This window comes from Schistocerca americana, chromosome 1 (assembly GCF_021461395.2).
Source record: "Schistocerca americana isolate TAMUIC-IGC-003095 chromosome 1, iqSchAmer2.1, whole genome shotgun sequence".
In the NCBI taxonomy this organism is placed as follows: domain Eukaryota; kingdom Metazoa; phylum Arthropoda; class Insecta; order Orthoptera; family Acrididae; genus Schistocerca; species Schistocerca americana.
This window is the reverse complement of record NC_060119.1, coordinates 1,013,324,862-1,013,346,044: the sequence shown is the minus strand read 5'-3', so window position 1 is coordinate 1,013,346,044 and position 21,183 is coordinate 1,013,324,862. Positions and strand designations below refer to the sequence as shown.

Here is a 21,183-nt window from a genome sequence, read left to right as displayed (position 1 = left end):
TATGTATCTCTTTTTATGCCTTAAGATGAGGGATATCTTTTGCAAAATCTTTCCCCAACCTCCGAGATGGTAATCCATCACTCACTCAATCTCCATATCATCATACGCATATCCTGCTCTTAAACCCAATAGATATAACATTCATTAAATTCAGCCCCCTAAAATCACAACTCCTCAAACTGTAGAACTGGAAACTGTCTCACCATCATCAATATCTGGCAAAAGTTCTGTTATTTCTAACTCTCCACCATCTTGTTCTCTGTCCATTGTCCTCATCTTCCAAATTGTTTAGTTATTTTCCACCTCTGACTTCAGTCCCATTTCTTCCTAACATTTTCACTCTCCCACATTTTCTCAAATACAGCTCATTCAGTTTTCTGATTGTTACAACTACTAATATTCAATTTTACATCTGCTCTGCTTACCACTTCTGTCTGCCAATACAGTCATAACCCCCAACACATTTTTTCTGTCATACCCTTATGTCTCGAATGCCCTTGCTGTCACCCACAATTCATTTGTACATTAGTGCTTGCCTGTCCTTATCCTTTGTATGTTATTTGCATCCTGGAATTTAAATTTTCTTAATATAATTATACTGACCATAGCTACAATAAGAAACACAATTTTTTTTAAATGTACTGCGGCATACATACTTGCAAAAAATTAAGACAAAGTATGCCAAACTCTGATAATCTGAATTGTTACAGGAAATTGGAATGTTGGTTATTGAGGATAAATGAAGGAGAACAAATATCTGAAATGCAAACAATAAAATAGCTTGCTCATCATGTCAACTGCACGGTAGACAAATTGTCTTGAAATATCAGCAAGACACGTGACAGATGTACAGGACAAGCAAAATAAACCTGGATCAGGAAATATCTCATGCACCTTGAGATGGACAGCCCAACTTACGGCATCTCAATGGGTGTCCAGCCCATTTGTTTCCCACATATGAGCAGGCTGGGAAAGCTATTTAATTCTTATTTTGTGCTATAATTGTAAGATTATTTAATTCTGGTTGTGCAACATCAATTTCTCTCTTACATTTGACTCAATGGCTCACTTTAAAATATTGTGATTCTAGTATACAAAATATTCTATTGTGTTTATGTTATGAAACCATACCAACAGCTACATAAATAAACATAGTATGTGGGTCAAGAAAGGAAAATACTAGTGGGAAAATTGTGAACTGGAATGTGATTAATACACAAACTTGGTTCTCAAAAAACTACAAGTTCATTGTCAATGGAAAACCATAAACAAAGTCAGTTGTCACAAAAATGACTCCAGAAGACTTCTGAGTCTCCCAGAGGAAGTAGTATTACACTGCAACAAACATACTGATGAATTGTTTCGACAATATACATGGATTTCTGATAAATGAGCTGCAATTGATCAATACCATTCCCTTATGGGAATAAGGACTTGCAATGCAATTTTCTTAAGATGTGAGAAGGATATGACTGAAAGCCAAAATACGGAAATGACAGACGCAACTGACAATGAAAATTATAAGGAGGTGACATGAATCCTAATGAGAGGTAACAAACATTTCAGAGATATTTTTAGAAACATCTATCTGGAACACCAAAAAAGCAGTACTACCACTAAACATCCTCTCCCAACAGCCTCAGTTATAAAAAATGATGAATGAATGAATACATTTACGGCTGGATGTTGGGGACAGGACTCAGAATGTTGAAATGAGAGTCTTCCATTCCCTTCAGCTGGTAGGTTTCGGCAGCAATAGGGATGGTGACACTTAAAGTGGAGGAAATTCAACAATCAAATTGGTGAAGATAAACTCCACTGGCATACCGACACCACTGCAACAAGTGCGGGTGGGAAGTACACCTTTAATACACAAACTGTCTTCATCAAGTTCTCGATCTGTGGTATGCTGCTTTAATTTCTGAGACTTAAATATGTTGTTTATTTATTTTGGGGGTTGGTTGGACTTGTATATTTCAGTACCAAGCAGCATCCAAGTCCATAAATTTTTATGGTGGTGATATCGGACATTAATCTATCTTCTTTGTTTTCCTTGTTTCTCTCTTTTCTGTTGGTGTTACCAGTAATTCCCTATAAAAGGCAAATAATGTTGAAATAAAAAATCAGATTAGCTAAAAAATCAGATTAGCTGATGTGTGTTCCACATTTTGTACAGTGGGTATTACTGACCTGCTTTAGCTACCCAGAGCACACACCTACGTCAATAACAATGAAAAATGTAGTATACTACAGAGGCAGGATCTTTTCTGAAATATGTGAGTCAATTGACACAGTTCCTTTTGAATTTGTACAGATGCTGCAATAACTGGACACCAGTGTGTAAGATGTGAAAGAAGCCAACACTCACCTCAAAAAGTGGATTATATGGGTGTGGATGACTCACAGAGTAGAAGGCAGACATAACTCACCTTAGAAAAGCCTTGATATACAACACACAGTCCATAACATTTCCGATGTCATTCTGTCTTCTGCCTGTGTGGATCAGTCACACTATTTAACTATCCATTCTTTAAGGCTCTGGCTTCTTTCCCTATCCAACACACTGTGAATTTCAGATATTATGTTGCCATTCCTTGTGCAGAATATTTGTCGCCTGGAAAACAGAGAAGTATGCTGGTGACTAACACAAGACAAAAAGTAAATTCACATGTTTTCCTGAATGGCTCTAACAATTTCTATACAAAGAAGCCATCTATCTAATGCCAAGGAATGCCACTTTTCACAACTGTGGGAAAATTCACTACATCTGATAAAGGATTAATAATCATGATATGAGTGGACAACAATAACATAATTCCACAGGAAAGTGATGTGATAGGTAACTGTAAACAGCAGTCAGTAGGAAAATGACAGTAAATACTTATATGATAGTAGAGAGGCGAAGAAAATTAAATTTCTTACATACTAGCAGTAGGTGGTAACATCATGAAAAGTTAATACTGTGTGCTTGGATGGGTGAGATGGTGACATGTTCAACATCTGACATAGTTCACAAAGTCATTTCAGGTAGCTTCATTGGAAGAGTGCTGCTTACAAAAGGGAGAGTTTCAGGACTGAACTTCAAATTCAGTACACAGTTTCAGCCTAACACATATATTGTGAGATGAAATCTGTTATAACTGTAAGATATGCAGAAGTGAGGAGGAAAAATGCAGGAGATGAAAGCAAACAATGAAGGCTGCCTCCTGCACCAAACATAGTCCCTATACTGCTACTACTTGCACAAAAAAAAATGAGGATGCCATGAAAATTTTGTGTTTTTTGAAAGTACACAAGAATCATTTGTTCAGCATTACTGTCTTATTGCAGCTGTTATGGGATTAAAACTGTTTTGTGGGCATGTAAACCTATGAGCAATTTACCGATTTAACTACTGATTTAACACCTTGTCAAAAATGACACTTCTTATCTAATGATTACACTCTTCAAAAAACTTTTTTTTCCAGGCATTTCACACCCTTTCTTCCTCAAGTTACTCTTCTGAGGTCCTTTGGCAGCCTTGCCTACTCTTTATTCCATCAGGTTGAGAATATGTCTACTGACAGGAGCTGCTGCTGGTGGTGGTCATGTGCACATGAGAAATGCTTACTTGTGTGAATGTGGGTGTGTTTTCTTTGCTGAGGAAGGTTTTGGCCAAAAGCTATAATGTGTAAAAATCTTTCTGTTATGCTTCCCTGCAACTCAGTCATCTTTATGGTGAGTAGCAATCTATCCTTTTCCTGATGTGGTTGGTATTCCAGCCTGGAGTTTCCATTGTATGATTCAGCAAAGAAATTGCTTGCTAAAAAGTAGTCTTCCGATTTTATGAAAACATCTCATCTCAGCATTATCACAACACTTGAGAACAATTTCAACTTTCTGTATCATACAGGCAGCATCTTTGTTTATTATTAATAGTTTCTGGTCCCATAATTCAGAGAAGTTACTTTTTTAAACGTTCTTGGAGATTGCAAAGCTGGGAAAGTACTCAGACAACAGGTTGATCAGTCATCCTTTGGTGAAAATGCAAATCACAGAATGTGCATGTTACTTGTGAGCACTGAATTTCTGCTGCTGAAGACAACAGATTCACTTTCACAGTTCAAATTTTCATTTTTATTTTCTCCTGGTGCTAACTTACTCCTCCTAATGCTCTGTTTTCTCATTTTGTCCTAATCTGTCTTGATGTCACTTTTTCTTCCATCTTTAACTATGAGCCTACTCCATTCATAGCCCATTTCATTTAAAATCACCCAAAATAAAGAAATCTCGTTGCCATCATGTCACAGATATTTGTAAAAATTTGGTGTAAGAAAGTACATAAACAGAAAGTGATAAAATATTTTTTTTCAGATTTTTTAGATCGAAACTGTAGTCAGGGAGCTATTTTGAAATGTCTAGCATTTTCTCCATCTGGAGTCAGTACGAAAGGAAGGTTGAAAGTTTTTAACTACTATAATCCCTTTATTTATAAATCAATTTTATTCAATTTGGTGTCATTAGAAAGATAAAAGGACCAACTATATCACTAAACTATGCTGCAACTGCGCATATAAATATGAGCAAATCTGTAATTAATGTCATTCTTCAAAATTTTTTTTTAGATCTTCATGAATTTTTTTTATCAAAATCACAAGTTTCACCATTTCAAATTTTGTCTCAAAGAATTCCTGTCATACATTTCAACATAAAAAAATCAGAAGGGTGTTGTTCTGTTTAATCATTTAAAACAGAAAGAACATAAATAATATACATGTCTCATTTTGTGACTTATCTAATGGTCACAAATGATGATCAGTTCTCAGAAAACACATTCATAAAATTCTAAAAAGCATTGTTTCCGTCAAACAAGTTTTCGATGGATCCAGAATGAGATTTTCACTCTGCAGCGGAGTGTGCGCTGATATGAAACTTCCTGGCAGATTAAAACTGTGTACCGGACCGAGACTCGAACTCGGGACCTTTACCTTTCGCGGGCAAGTGCTCTACCACGATTTACTCTACTTGATTTATCTGTTTGTATATCTCCGTTATCAGAGAATATTTTTAGAGTTATAATTCTCAAGATTTATAATTATAAAATATTTCAGGTCAAGGTGCAGCTTATAGTTAAAGAGGAGGTGGGTTACAATAGATTTTTGTTTATAACGGATTTGATGGTGAAATACTGTTGATGAAGGTGGATTTGATAGTAATTTGATTTATTTAATTTAACTGATATTGGCTCTGAGGTGTGTACAGATCGCCCGTCGCTCTCATTATGGATTATTCTATTTTGATTATTTTAAAGTAGCTTCAATTTAGATAAGTCGTAACATAGTAGATGTACTGGAAAGTGTATCTAGGAAGAGGTTCAAGACATAACTTATTAGTAAAGTGTTTCCCTTACATTGAAAACTTTTCTGTGCAAATCAGGAAGTCTTGATTATTTATTTTATTATATTGATTTTTTGTTTATTTAATTACATAATATAAATAATTTTGTTGGTTTTTGTCTTAGCATATTTTATAGAATTGATTTTTAGAATTATAGTGTATTGGTAATGTAAATGTTTTATGAAATATTATTTTAAATTTTTTAAAGTAGATTTTATTTATTGTATCTTTTGTATCAAGGTTTATCAAAATTTTAGTATTTATTTTCCTTGTCTCGATTTGGGTCGATTTATAAATAATTTATAGTTAATGTATCATAATTATTATTTATAGAAATGAGATGTTATTCGTTTCCTAAGATATCTAGTTTCTTAAGAAAAAATTTAATTTTTTAAAGTTAGTTGTTTTTATTTAATTTTTTTAGTATAAATATTAACTTATTTATTCTTTACGGGATAAGTTTTGAAGTTATTAACCTATAATTTGTTTTTTAAAATATAATAGTAAGCTTTAAACCAGCTATCTTTGAGATTACGTTTTAGTTCATTATTTTATATTTTGATTTTATAACTATTTTAGGTTTTTATTAAGATTATTGATTTAATTTTTAAATCTTTGTAATAATGACAGAATTAGTATATTTATTTGTATAAAATTTTTACCTTGTAAATTTATTATAAGGAACTAGGCAAAATTGATTTCCGCCTGTTTATCAAAAACATGTCCTCTTGAAAATATTTTGAGGTCTGGCCTGCTCACTGAGCAGATTTTTAAAGAGCCGCGGTATTTGGCTGGAATGAATGGCTTGACGAGAAATCAACTGTCTCTAAATAAATTTTTTAATTTAACTTTTGAGTCAAACCTGATAGGGCACTTGCCCGCGAAAGGCAAAGGTCCCGAGTTCGAGTCTCGGTCCGGCACACAGTTTTAATCTGCAAGGAAGTTTCAAGTATTCAATGGGCAATATTATATCTGGTTCAAAAGCATATAAACAACCAGTACTTGTGCTTGCACTAGGAGCATGCGAAGTCATTAAAATGTTTTCATAAGGTATCCAGCAAACATCAGTGTGAAGTGGCCATGAATAACTTGAGGAAGGGCCACTTGGACTCGTGAACTTGACTCTTGCATCTCTGTGTTCTTCACTTATCTCTAGAATTTTTCCAAGCCATCACTGGTTATCGCAGAGAGCTGCGACAAATGTTTCTTCTTTAATTGTGTTAGAGGCAGTGTTTCGAATTCCATGAGAAACTTGAATGAATTTAGTAGATGATGAAACATGCTTTATCAGCAACTTGTTTTCATTGAGTGGTTTGAAAAAATTATTTACTCTTGTCCCAGGAATGGTAGACGCAGTCTCATATCGTTTTTGTAACATGTTTGTGAACATTGTTATCTACTCTGTTGTAACATAAAAGGTTTCTATCCCTGGAACATGAGTTTTGGCAAATGTAAACAGATCTTTTGGGCTTAAAATGTGACTGTCACATGGACGCTGTAAACTTGCTCTTGTTGCTAAACGTTTAATAGTACCACCAACTCCACCACAGGCATTTTTGGGATGATTAGTGGTAAAAGAATTCCATTCTGCAGTTACTCCATGATCTCGATTGTGATGGCACAAATTAAAAAAGTTCTTAAGTTTTTATATTGTGCAGAACTGCCATCACTGAAGTACATAACACGTTGGATGTGTAGTAATTGTTCCAAGTGAGAGCAGTTTTCTGGAAAACATGGAATGTGTTTGTATCATGCTGCAAACAGTCACTTATACAACACAATGACATTGACTCAATGCAGTCATCTGTTTTAAAGTACACCACAAAAGGATGAAGGGTGACTTGAATGGTCTGCCAGTGAAATCCTTGTGCAGCATCCTGAAGCAAACAGGTATAGTTCTCTGCGAAATCCACTATGATGATGCATGTAGCATCAGAGAGGGTTTCTTTGCTTGATTTGAAGTAGTGACTCTGAGATTTTGAAATATAATGATGTTGTGTTAAGTTTTGAAGTTTTTGCATGAGATACTCAACAATATCATCAGTCGTGTTCATTAACGTCTCCAGTGTAGGTTGATCAGTTTGCATCCATTGTTTGAGTACAACATTTTCACAATCTTATAAGGATTCCAGCTCCATTAAAAAATTTTGCAGCTCATATACGTCAGGACACCGAGAACAGCGATGCAGCATGGCCTCCTCATTTTCCAGATTGCAAACAAGTTTCTGTAGAAATTCAGTGTACTGTTCTTTCATATGTGCAGCATGCTTTAACAGTATTACATTTTGGTGATACATGCATACACATACATTATGCATTCCATAACTGTTTACAGCAACACATTCTTTTGGCCTAAGTTCACAAAATTGAGTAAAACCAATTTTATCTTCAGGGTATTTTTCTCTGAAAGCTAAGTATACATCTTTCAGATTATGTAAAATTAGTCTTTTTGTCTAATACACTCTTTTGCAATTTTCTGAAGGGACAGTCTTTTTTATTAGCAGAAATGCGACATATATCATATTCACAGTAGAAATTCTGGACACGTTTTTCTACGTCCTTACCTATACTGTTTCCCACTTTATAACTCCCTTTTGACAAAATACCATCTTATTTTAGCAATACCCTCGATTTCTTTACCATGTATTTGGAACTGTTAAAAAACATTTGGATTTTTTCTTTACTCCATGAAGCTGGTGCTAAGGTAAGTATTTGTAGTTTTTCTTTAACAGAACTTCTGCTGAATTTCTCTAAGTTTTTGCAATAAAATATTTCAGTCTGTACATTCAGCACTGCCAATTTCTTCAAACACATTTTTTACTGGAACATGTAGCACTTCTGATGCTGTTTGCTGAAATTTTAAAGCTAAGCAACGTGACGGATCGATTGTATTCTGGACGCCTGCCTTGTGCTCTCTTGGTAACCTTAAATGGTGAAATGTCAAGCAGTTCACAACTTTCATTAAGTTTTTGAAGAGCTGTAGATGGATCTGGTGTATATTCTTGATCATCAACTTCATATTCATCCATCCCTGGAAGGTTATCCCCCATAGGAGATAAAATGTCCTTATGGCATGTTATGCACAGCTTGGTACCTGAGATAAGTTTTATGTTTCCTTGCCATGGTTAAAGAAATAGGTTTCAAATATTTCTTAGCAGTCTTTTTACCATGCTTCTTAAAAGGGTCACAGCAAATTCTTTGTCTGTCTTCAAATGTTCCCAAATAGAGCCTTTTGTGAGAAGAACAAACACACTCAATGTTTTCACAGGTGCTTCTTAGCTTCAATAATTCAATATCAGCTTGATTCAGGCTTGACATATCTATTAAATCAAGCTCTTCACTGCTACTACTTTTCTTCTGACACACAACTGCTGACACAAAACCTAAAGAACATTTGTTTCCCATTGTGATTTTTAATCAACTGTGTATGTTGCAGAAAAGAACTGGATGGTTTGAAACTTTTTCTTATTCTCTAATTACCAGACAGAATGGCTGCTTATGTAGGAAGAACAAAATCAAGACAAAAAAGTCCTTCAGATATATAAAGTGCCTAGACACACAAAAACCTAACACACAGTGCTTGTGTTGCATGTGAGTATGGCTGCTGGACTAAATTTTTCATTGTTGTTTCATGTATTGTTGATTAGCTCTTTGAAGCAATTAATTATTACAGCATTATTGAAAAAGTATATGATCTAACAATACAGGACAAATACCCTTCTGATTTATTTTGTGTTGAAAAGTATGGCAGTAGGAATTATTTGAAACAAAAATTCAGATGGTGAAACTTGTGATTCTGCTGGGAAAAAAAAACCTGAAATTTGCAAAAAAAGAAAAAAAAGTGAGAAATTACATTAATTACAAATTTTCAAACACTTGTTGGTGAGACACAGCACTTTAATATTTTTTTTTATTATAGCTCTATTCTTTTCCTTTCCAATGACACCAAATTGAATAAAATTGATTCACAAATAAAAAAGTTATAGTGGTTACAAATTTACAAGGCACTTCGTTTCTCAATGCCAGTTGTTAGAAGGAGCCCACATTTCAAAATGGTCTCCTAATTACAATTTTGGTCAAAAAATTCCAGAAAAAATATTGTAACCCTAACCCATTATGTACATTCTTACACCAAATTTTCAGAAAACTCTGTGACATAAGGGCAACGGCCAATGGGTGATTTCACATGAAATTACCCTCATCTGAAAAAATTGACATTTGTAATTTCCAAATTGAGCTCAACATATTTTTTGTACTTTTGCTTACCACTTCTACAGCAGCAGTTACAGAAATTTACATCTCATTTTGTACTGCTTAATTTGCATTCAGATTATGGACATCTGTAACTTGTATATCCTTCCTTGTCTAAAGATTTAAGAAACTTCATATTACCTCCAGTAAAGATGTATACTTACGGTTTGTGCTAGATCTTTCAAGCATCTCCACACATTACTAAAATATTTGGATTGAATCACTATAATTGCAGTATAGCCTGTCAGTGGATTCATTTGCAAGAAAGAATGTTCTGCAGAAGTTTCCATTAAGGTCAGATTACAAGGCAAGCAATGATACCTCTTCAGCCAGTGGGTATGACTTTGGCATTACATTTTAGGCCACAGAGCAGACACTAGTTTATCAGACATCCTGAGATCTTTCCCACAATGAATGAGTAATTTATATACTGCACTAAGAGCTAAAATTTAAAAAATGGGCCAATGATGGCTACAGTGCTTTTATTCTTCCACGCAAAACACAGTTTGAGAGAGCCACGGAGAGTACAGAATTGAGTAACCAATGTGAGGTAAGAAAACATGCAGGAGTTTGAGCAGCACAGTCTAAAACTTTCCAAACTTTTTTTTAGTTTGCTTCCTGCTCACACCCGGTTGTTTGATATATACTTCAACCCAAGGCTGTGGGTACACTGGGACACAACAGTTTAGTTTAAACTGTGGTGATTACATTTTACACTTCTGCAGTATCAGCCACAGATTGTTGACCAGCTTTCTGGAATACACACCATATCCTAAGAACTGTTGTTAGAATGATACGTGAGAGGTTAGCTCAAACAGAGAGATCAGATACATTTCAGCAGTAAAATTGATTAGAATCACTGGTATGCAACATGTCATCTTCCTAACATTCTCTCACTGGTAATTTACAGCCTGCTATTGACCAACACCTAACACTCCCATCACACCTCCCTGTGAGCACTGTCAACAATGCTAAGAAAAATATTTTTTAAGTGATAGTGCAGGCATGAACCTTAAATTTCACCATAGTGGTTAGATGGGAAGTGTGGGTCTTTCCAGGTATGAGGACACTGATAGAACTGTATTCTCAATTGTACCTTTTGCACAAAATGTTGGATCCTGGTGAGAATAATATGTAAACTCAGTAAAATATACTACCACTGTACATGGAATGTTTTATTTATCAAGACATTCCATTTTTCACAACAGCTGTTACAGGAACCTCCTACCTCTCCCCAAGTTCTGATGACTTCTCATACTATGACAAGTTTTGTGTAACACCTGCAAAATTTGATCACATCTACATTAACAATCACAGCTGAAAAATGTGACACAATAAGAGTTGTTCTGCTTAGCACTCGTTCCTTCCCAAACATCACACATGTTAACATTTTGCAGATACTCTGATCAGGAACAAAGAATGTTTTCAGTCCTGCTTGCCATCACAGAACACAGAAACCATCTATCTGTAGGCAGCATGTCACTATCTATTGTCTAGAAAATTGTGTCTTACCCTGCAGCACACACATCCACAACAACTAGGGATAGTCAGCACCACAACATACATTTTCCAATCTAAGTTGACTACTTTTTCCTGCTGTAAAATCAAAGGTAAATTTAAAACGAATGGAGTTGATGATAATTTTTTTTATGATGATAGCTGCAATTTTGGGGTTTATATTATTTTCCCCCTAAATCTTTTTTTGCAGATGTTGGGATGGGTCTTTTCACTCATAATTATTAGCACATTCAAATTATTTCTTTATGTAGTCATACTCTTATTACTTTTATTTTTCTTATTCTTGTCTATCATATTGCATTATTTACTTCTTATATATTTCATTTAGTAACATGTGATAGCTGTTTACAATAACTTCAGCATCCTTCAGCCAGCTGAGTATGCACAATGTTCATTTAACTAACTTGTTCAAACAGATACTAAAGCTGAGGTAGTTGTAGCAGATTATGCATTACCATTACTACGTGCTTCACAATTTTCATATTGTAATTTTTTCCCTTTTTCCCCTTTTACGAATATCATCAGGTCCTGCTTCACTACAAATGTCTTCCTGTACAATTGAATCAGACTACCGATAACCAGTAATTTTTATCAATTTATTTTTATTTGACATGTCTACCTCCTTTATGCCAAACTGAGGAGCAAATCTCCATGGTCAATGAACTAGTCAGTACAGGAAAGTAACATCAAAACAGTTAACAATAAACCAAATAAAATTTGCACAACTCCTATGGACACAACGAGCTGCTGAGTATATATTTGCATAATCAACAATGTAACAAAGGAATTTGCTTAAACTTTTCCCAGGAATAGCTCAAAAGAGTGAGCCACGAGGAATTTTTCAGATTGGACTTGAAAGAGTAAGAATTACTGCCATGATTTTTTTTAAAAATCCTTTGGGTAGCTTATTGAAAATTGATGCAACAGAATACTGTACAGCTTGCTGCAAAAGAGTCAAGGAACTGCAATCCATATGCTTATTGGATTTCTGCCTAGTAATAACCAAGTAAAAGCTGCTAATTCTTGGGAGTAAGCTCATATGGTTAACAACAAATGACATCAAAGAAAATATTTTTTGAGAGGCCAGTGTCAGAATTCCCACACTCCTAAACAGGGGTCGACAAGAGGTTAGCGAACTTACACCATATATTGTGAGAAATGCCCGTTTCTGAGCCAAAAATATCCTTTGTGAATGGCATGAGTTTTCCCAGAATATGCCATACTTTGTATGCACACTAGACTAGTTATCATGTTGTATTATCACTTATGGCAGATACTGTTCTAACAGTAAATATAGCAGTGTTCAGTGTTTGAACAAGATCCTGAACATAGTCTTTACATGACAGCTTACCATCTATCCGAACTCCTAGGAATTTTAATTGTCCAGAATTATTAATATACCTATTCTGTGTAACCAAAATCTCCAGTTTTACTCGAACTGTGTCATTGATGTAGTTAAAACTGAGCCTTAGTGTGATTTGGCATCAATTTATTTTCTATGTATCATGAAATTTTCTTGAACTGCACTCTCTGATACACTGCCTACACTGCAACCAACATCCTTCACTACCAAATTCATCATCAGTAGGATCCGAAGTTTTTATAAAATGGATTTTGGCCCTTCATTTCCTTGAAACAACCCTTTTTAGGTTAAAATAAACTATTTTAGCCTTTTTATAACACTTAAATCAAGACAGAAAATTTTACTATAATTTTGATATTATTATTCTAGTTCTTCATGCAAAATAAACAACTAACTATTCCTTTTTTCAGCACTATAAACAATTCATATATTTACCCACACTAAAATAATATTTTCATTAAAAGCATTTTACCAAAAATTCTTTTCACGTCACTCACATAGAAACCCATACCTGAGATGTGTACCTATGTATGACCACAATCTGTGGCCTAAAGTTACTACTAACACAAAACTTTATATTATGTTTTGGTATTTCAGTACACAATCAATCACGTTTCTAAGGTCTGTAAAGTTCAACTTTTTCTATTGGACCTCAGTACATTTTTGTAGGCTGAGGAAGATCTTTCTATAGTACAAAAGAGCCCCCAATGCAATCCACCTTTGAACTTCTCCCTCTGAACAATTCAGGACTCTTATCTTCATATCCGGGGGCCTCGGATGAATGTTCCTTAGTAAATATGACACATGCACTACCCACTGAACCAGGTATGTCCTCCATATACATCTGCATCTCAGTATCATGTCTACATTGCCTTTCAAAGGTAGAGATGCCAACTCTTTGTGTTGAATCACAACAGGTAGATGTTGGAAGTGAGCTCTTAAAAATGCCAAAAATGCAACATTCTTGTTACTCTAAAGGGTCATCATGGATTTTTCAATAAAAGCTGATTAGCTAGAGTTAAATTTATCTACTATCCTTTGGTAGTGTTGGGCATAACATATAGCCGCCAAGAGCCAGGTGCGACAAAGTTTAAGTATGGGTTCAGGTGGTAGGAGAATATTTGGAGCTATTTACTTAAAGAACTAAAAGTGGGTAGAGGCTTTGAAAACAGATTTTTCAACGGGTGGTGTGGTACTGTTAAGTTCAGCAAAATTATTTCTGCCTTCCTCTGTTAGGTGTTGCAAGCTATTGGTAAAGCTACTACAATTTATCATACTAGGATAGAATTATTTCAGTGTTGCTCCCACTTTTAACACATAGCCAGCGCAATCCATCACCAACAGCAAAAATTTCTTATCCCTGTGATTCATCTTTTCCATTTTTTTTTTCTTCACAGGAGTAGGTGGAGTTTTTCTGGCACTGTGGAATCGAATTTCCCCACCACAACATTAGCTATCAATCAGCCATAACAGTCAGTGGTCTCGTCAGCTGAAAGCCAAATACTGTGGTCACCAATGTCCATTTTAATATCAGCAATAGCCTTTTTATACACTTGTTTCTAATAATTTTTACGCAATGTCGACTACTGTGTGGCCACTGATACTCTCCAGGAAACCATTAAAAGTAGTGTTCTTTAACATATACCAGGGCACATCAGCCAACACTAAAGCCTCACACTAGCCTAAATTAAAGCTCTTCACTGTACTTTAAACATAGCTGCGCTACAGCAACGGTTCCACGTAAATCAGACTAAGAACAGCCGACCAGTTGCAACTAGTCGGCTGTTCTTAGTCTGATTTCTGCTCTTCACTGTGCTACTTGTCACAGAGAAAATTAATTGTTAAATCTGTTGTTTGTTTTTCTCCATGATGATGGTGATAACATGAGCTGTGGAACGTTTGCGTTGAAGGAAATGTGACTATTTATCATATCTTACCTACATTTACCATGTGTTACGGACACGAAGAAGACAGCAGTGAATAAAAAACAAGAATGTGATCACATAAAATGTCAGCTTCAACTGAATCACATTTGTCTGTCAGTAAACTAATTTTAAATGTCAGTTTGAAAATATGAGGGAAAAAGACTAAGCACAAAAAGTGGCACATAAAATGAATGACAAAATAACCTTATAGTTCACTTGTTTCTGACAGGCTTGGCAAAAAGTTTATCAACCATCAGTTGCGAAAGTGCAGTCCTCTCCAATCCAATTATGAAAAAGACCAATGTTTGGAGATTTCTGTTTAGGCGTGCCAAGATTACACTTAAAGTGCACTATTAAAGGTGAGGCAACACACCACACGACTTCACTTTGCACTAAAAAAAATAAATAGTCCTAAGAGTCACTGATATGCTCCTTTAATATACCTGTCCTGACTTTGCCCCACTGCATAGACATGTGGGCTTATCCTCAAAATGACACTGTGGCAACAATGTGTCATACACAGTGTTGATTTCCAATGCAAGCTATATTTCTTATACCCTTCGAACTACAAAAATAATTAGACACCAGTGTCACCAATGCAGCTGTGTGCTGACACATTACCAAGTTATAAAGATATGTGATATTGTGCCATACACATTCTCAATCTCAGTGCTGTGCATAAACTTATTTATTATGTCTTTTCTTAAAATATCCGACTCACATTATTGACTTTCATTGATATTAATTTAGAAAATCTATTTAAAAAATGTATTTTTTTTCCAAACAAGTTCTCTTTAGCCCCTACTTTTTTTGTGAACATTCTATTTAGTCCCTTTTAGATCTTTAAGCACGATTTAACCCATTTTTGCCACTGCCATTGATAAAATACCTTAGCGAATCAAAGAAAACAAATTATGTTCACAACTTCTTGTTTAATTTGTCCAGTGCCTCGCTGAAAAACAGAGAATACAGCATTTTAAGTCGTTAAACCACTTCTAAAACTGAAATGCATGAATAGACATGATCAATTACCCTTCTGTACACAGTATTTTCAACAGCTTTTGTAAATACTGACGGCATACACATAGGTGTCAAACTATGTTATCTGTTTTCCTTTTTAAGAGGTGGATTCTCTACTGAGAACTTTAATTATTTGAGAATCTGGGCATTCTTAAAATCAAAATTACTAATGTGTACAAGTGTTAGATACCACATCATATCTATGACAGTCCTTCATCTTCAGTAATTGAATCTCCATTGTCAGCATCAAAGAGTTTCAGGCAGCAGTCCTGGAAAGCCATTTTCTAAGAGAGTTATATGATTCCCCGTAGGAACTAAGTTTTTATTTAATGCAACTGCTGTGTTCACAATGTGGTTGTTAAATCTGTACATGTACCTGACTTATCAGAAACAAAAACATTTTTATCATGTGCTGACTTTATATCCTCAACTTTGTGCACTTGTCCAGACGCTTTCTTCACAACTGACATATTGCTTTAATTCTATCCTGGGAATTAGCTACTTTATTTGCATAACATACACTTTTGCCTTCTGAATGACATTTTTCAGCATCTTCCAGTACCATCTGTAATAAGCTACTGCAGCTCAACATTTTGATAAAATTTCCACTTTGTTCTACATGATATTTTATGCCATTTCAGCCACCCAGTTTGCCTATTAGTGTTCGCACCCAGTTTTAAATATTCTAATGGAAATCAGCTTTCAAACAGAATGAGAAATATGTCGAAGAAAGCATTGTATTCATTATCTATGTTATCATCACTATAAAAAAAATAATGTAACTCTTGTTCTTTAAGGAAGTATTTATGTCACTAGACTAGCATTTACAAATATTCTGTAGTTATATTTAACATGTGTGTGTTGGAGTGGGCAGGGGAGGGGGAGGGGGGGTGCACAGAATTCCTTTTAGTATTACAATTCATGCATCATGGTCTCAAGGTCCATTTATCTTTCACTAATGGAATGTCCCTCTAGTAATGAAGAATGTGCAAACATGTTGTAGGCCTACACAGTTGTGCTACTGTTATGCTACACTTTGGCTTGAAAGAATGTAGTTTACATTAGATGATATGAATTTAAGAAATTTCAACTTTTTTCCCTTGTACCATAACATAAAATTATTACTGAAGTCGCCACATACAACTAATTTTTAGTACGTTCTACAAAGCAAATGGCAAACTATCTGTAGCTCAACCAGTAATGTCTTGAAATCTGAGTTAGGGGGCCTACAAATAACTACACTTTCATTAAATTCAACTGCTCCTGCACAACATTCAATGACCTGTTCAGTCAGTGATTTGATATGCCAATAGCTTCCAATGGAATAAAGTCTTTTGCATGATACATCTTATTCGAGTGGCCGGCATTTTAAATGTCCACAAGGTAAATAACATACATCTGGCCTTTTAAACATATCCAATTTAGGCTACCAAGCTGCATTTTCACAATGAATGAATATACAGTTTAGATATATGTTTACATAACAACTGAGTTAAAGGTCTTCTGCAGGGTAACTCTGGAAATTAAAACAATAATAGAGTCCAGCATTCCATTGATAAAGTTGTCAGAGATGGTGTAAAAGCATAGATGGGGCAAGGACAGTGCAGGAAATTAGCCATGTCCTACTCAAAGGAACCATCTCAGCATTTAGCTTGATTAAATTGGAAAATTGCGAAAAAAGTAACTCATCATGGACCGGCGGAATCTAGTACCCACTTCTCCCAGTTGTAATTTCCAGCCTGCTAACCAACCGCAATCTTTGATTAATTAAGAAAAAATTATGTTTTCGATAATGAATGTTTCACCGAAGCATACAATGGCACCCAATAGAATTACTGTTGTAGCAGTGCTTATAAACCTCAACATGAATATCCCAAGTTCAAATAATTTGAAATTAGGCAGAGATTGCTCGACTCACTAAGTCACAAGCCAACTTGCACCACAGTCTACAGTATATATAGGTTGCATGAGGTGTGCATTGGGGAGTGTATACTTCCTTTGTATAAAGATTACCATTTACACTGAAAATCGGGAATATTCACAATAGGCATCTGTGAACAAATATTTGCACATTAAGTGCTAGTAGTGTTTACGGAATTATGGACTGTATCTAGTTTGAAGGACTTACTTTAAGAGTACACTTTTTAAGTAAGGTGGAAGAACTACACCAAACTTCATGTGGGCATTACTAAAATGCCTGCTTAATTTCACAGTAGACATAATATTGGCATTGGACGGGTCGACAGAAGCGTCCGATCCCAAGTGTCGGCTTTGACCCGTGACGTAAGGGTGTTGTCATGTGTGACGTCATGACGGCGCGGTTTGTGAGTGTGGTGTGTTTGTAGATGTCGTCGTGTTGTGGTTTGTTGTGCTCTCTGGTGGTATGTTCAGGGTTTTCGTTTGTGTGGTGTAATGGGTTCAGTTTGCTTTTGCCCATTATCAAGAATTTCGGCTGTGTTTGTAGTGGAATTCGCTTCAGTGAGTTAACGATTTTGTGTGAAGGTTAATTTAGTGTTGTTCGCTGTACGTCATGCGGTAATTTTAGTAAAATTAATCGGCTGTTGTTTCTGTTCAGGAATGGATATGACGGATAAAATTAACACTGCGCAGGTCAAGGGAAGTGTTCAATCCCAATGTGTGGCTGTGTATGTTGGTATTGGTATCGGGAGGTGTTTTTGAGCTATATAAGCCAAGGGAAGTGTTTGATTCTAATTTATGGGATCGGAAGCTGCTGTTGAGCTATATAGATCAAGGGAAGTGTCCAATTCCAGATGATATTGTGTTTAGTGCTATTTGGGGAGTTTTGTGATGTCGGTGTTTTTCGTCATTTTGCTTGGTTTTGTGTGTGGGAGGGTGTCTAAATTTGTTTATATTTAGTTTGCCCCCACCCAAAAACACCCCATTTCCCGCGTTTGTCCCGTTAGTGTCATTAGGCTTTTTGTGGAAAGTGTGTATGTTTGTTTTTCGATGTATTTTCGTCCTCATAATGTGTACGTACCGACTTTATATGCGCCATATTGGAATTGTGGTTTATGGTCGTTTCCCACATACTTGTGACGTCATGGGTCAAAGTAGACTGGCTGGATCGGACGCTTCCGTATTTCCCTTGGACTACAAAATGTTCTTTGTTGGTCCTAAAATTTCTGGTGATTAAATTGTGGACACCTTCACAATTGGTTGTGCAAGTTCTCAGACTGGAGGAAGGTAAGGACATATCACACCAATTTGAAAGATGCCTACTAAAGCACCATGTTGTTTAAAATAACCTCCAGTTATTAAATGGCTATATTTTCATCTGGCGACTCATCTCTTGGACTTCTCCTCTTAAACAAAAAACCATTCTTGATCAGACCACAAGATCATTAAGCATATGATTCAGACATGTGCTCCTCTCATGTATACTGATCCACATTTCTTATATCTTACGGTTAATTTTTTTTTCTAAATGCTATTAAAAAGTGTGTCAGTATTACATTTGCATTTTCAAGTCATATGCCCAGTAATGATTTCTTAACATGATTTGTCTGTGTAATAGGAAAAAATAAAAGCAGCCTTTCAACCCAGGTATAATCTCCACAACTCATGCGCTGTATATGTTTCAAAATGGAAAGTATAGTTTCTACACATCCATTCTCCTCACTCTCCTTCCTATTGCTCACCTTGAGGTTGAATGGTCACTATAATGCCACAAATGCTGAAGCATATACACAGTTTGCAGGACCACAGAAATGGCCATATGGATCGATCCTAAGCTCTGGAATTCAGATTTAACAAATTCATACTGAGATCTCTTTTTAGCTGAGCCAACTGGTGTGTTTAAATATTCATTTAGGCTTTGGCAAGCATTACCAGCAAGAAGACTGAAATATGACATTTTACTCTTTCACAGAATCCTACTGTATCCTCCAAGGTTTATTTTTCAGTCATTACACATTTTCTAAATGATCAACTTGGTAGTGAAAAGACGTGCGCATATATATGTGTGTTTGTGTATGAGAGAGAGAGAGAGAGAGAGAGAGAGAGAGAGTGGTGGGGGGGGGGGGGGGTTAACGGGATGGATTAGTGTTACCATGGCTGGGATTTGATATAATATTAAATTGCGTATTAACCTTAACTTTCAGAATAATGGATGAGATTTGCACACTACATGTTTGCTGCTTTTTTTGTGCATTTACTGTACAGTCTTTGTATCCTATTTCCTTACACGTCATATTCTGAAAATTTGATAAATCTCTTTACAGGTGGGAGATAAAACATTGAAATAGTGTTTAATAATAGTTTTATTTAAATTTTACCCACCCAGATCAAACTTTTTCCAAACCATTCAACATATGTATCTAGTTACGTTTTCCAGTAGAACTACAGTTTAGTTACTCCTCTACATTACTGAATAACTGCTGCCACATGACTGATCTCTAAACAGCTTAAAACATAATTACTAATTGCAACTTGTGACAAATATTTAATTAAATATGAAAAATTCCATCTATCTTATCTAAAAGACCTTGTACCAATAGATGTCACGAGCTAAAACACAGGAAACTATGAGCAAATCAGTTACACCTTAAATCAATGTGGACTGTAAAAAAGAACTCTATCCTTAAGTTTATAATGAGACGTAAGAATTGTGAAGGTGAAAGCTATAAACATTGCTTTAATCTGTCATTCCGGGTCTAATACTAACACAAAAGCATTGCAATAAAAAACAGGCGCAATGTCACACAATTCCAATTGCTTCTATTTATCCAGCTAAGCTTGAACCTTAATTTCTTTATGTTGTTTTAACCTACCTATTTTCTTTTCTATCAGCGATCCATTCTGTGCGAGTTTAACAGCATGTATATATGCGAATTCGGCCTGGTAGCCAAGTGTTTCTGCAAAGACCACAAAAACCAAACATTTTGCAATGGTCGAGGAACTAATATTTGGCTCTGATAATTTTTCCCTTACTAATCGCAAACACTGCTTAATAGTCCATTCTTCTTCCTGTAAGGAATCGTGATAGGAAGCTTTGATAAACGATGTACTTTAGACTGTAAACGGAAACCATATATGAAAAACACTACTTACTACTCGGGTTCGAGCATTAATGCATTTTTCGAACAGGCCTTTCAGACTGGCATTTGTTTCCAGGGGTGAAAATAGTGACCCAATTGAGGCTATTGTTTTTTCTAAGATACCTGTCATTTTGATTGTTTTGAGGTTACTTGTTTAGCGACAACTTAACAAAACAAATAGTGACCATGTCGGTCTTAAACCCGAATACTTATTTAGCATTGCTTTTCATTATAAGTCCACGCACATCGTTACTAATTTTACCCCCAACGCTACACCTAAATAAAACGCACGACACCCACACAACCACACGCTCACTCATTACGGCTAACACTATCGCCAACGTTACAACTCAACCCACATCTGATGAAATTCATTTTCGATATAGATTTTTCAATGCATTTTTCAAAATTTACGCAACACACTATCAATTGTATGCATACCGACAAAATAAAAAAACCTATTTAACACAAATATTAGAGTTAAGCGGAATTTACATCCGTCAGTTCAAATATTCTCATAAATTGTTGGAGAGCCTGACATGCAACTACCAGCTCCGCGAAGCCGATCTCCCACGGAAACAACCGATGTTTCGCTAGGTAACAGAAAATACGCGTACGTGATGTACAGCAATCAGTTCAGTTGATAACTTGATAGCTGCTTGGCGTCTGGCAG

At 35.6% G+C, this 21,183-nt stretch overlaps 1 protein-coding gene across 2 annotated transcripts in view; it reads right to left on the bottom strand.

The window, feature by feature from the left end:
* Positions 1 to 20,830, bottom strand: part of LOC124616228 (AP-4 complex subunit epsilon-1-like) — a 54,085-nt gene extending 33,255 nt beyond the window's left edge. The window contains exons 1-2 of one of the 2 annotated variants that reach the window (XM_047144534.1): positions 20,524 to 20,830; positions 20,244 to 20,439 (exon numbers count right to left, since the gene is read on the bottom strand). In XM_047144534.1, the coding sequence (XP_047000490.1) occupies positions 20,244 to 20,439; positions 20,524 to 20,640 (313 nt within the window). In that variant the 5' untranslated portion in view covers positions 20,641 to 20,830. Of the gene's footprint in view, positions 1 to 2,429; positions 2,615 to 20,243; positions 20,440 to 20,523 lie in introns of those variants that run through there. The other variant, XM_047144541.1, reaches the window with a different exon arrangement.
* Positions 20,831 to 21,183: the final 353 nt, after the last annotated feature.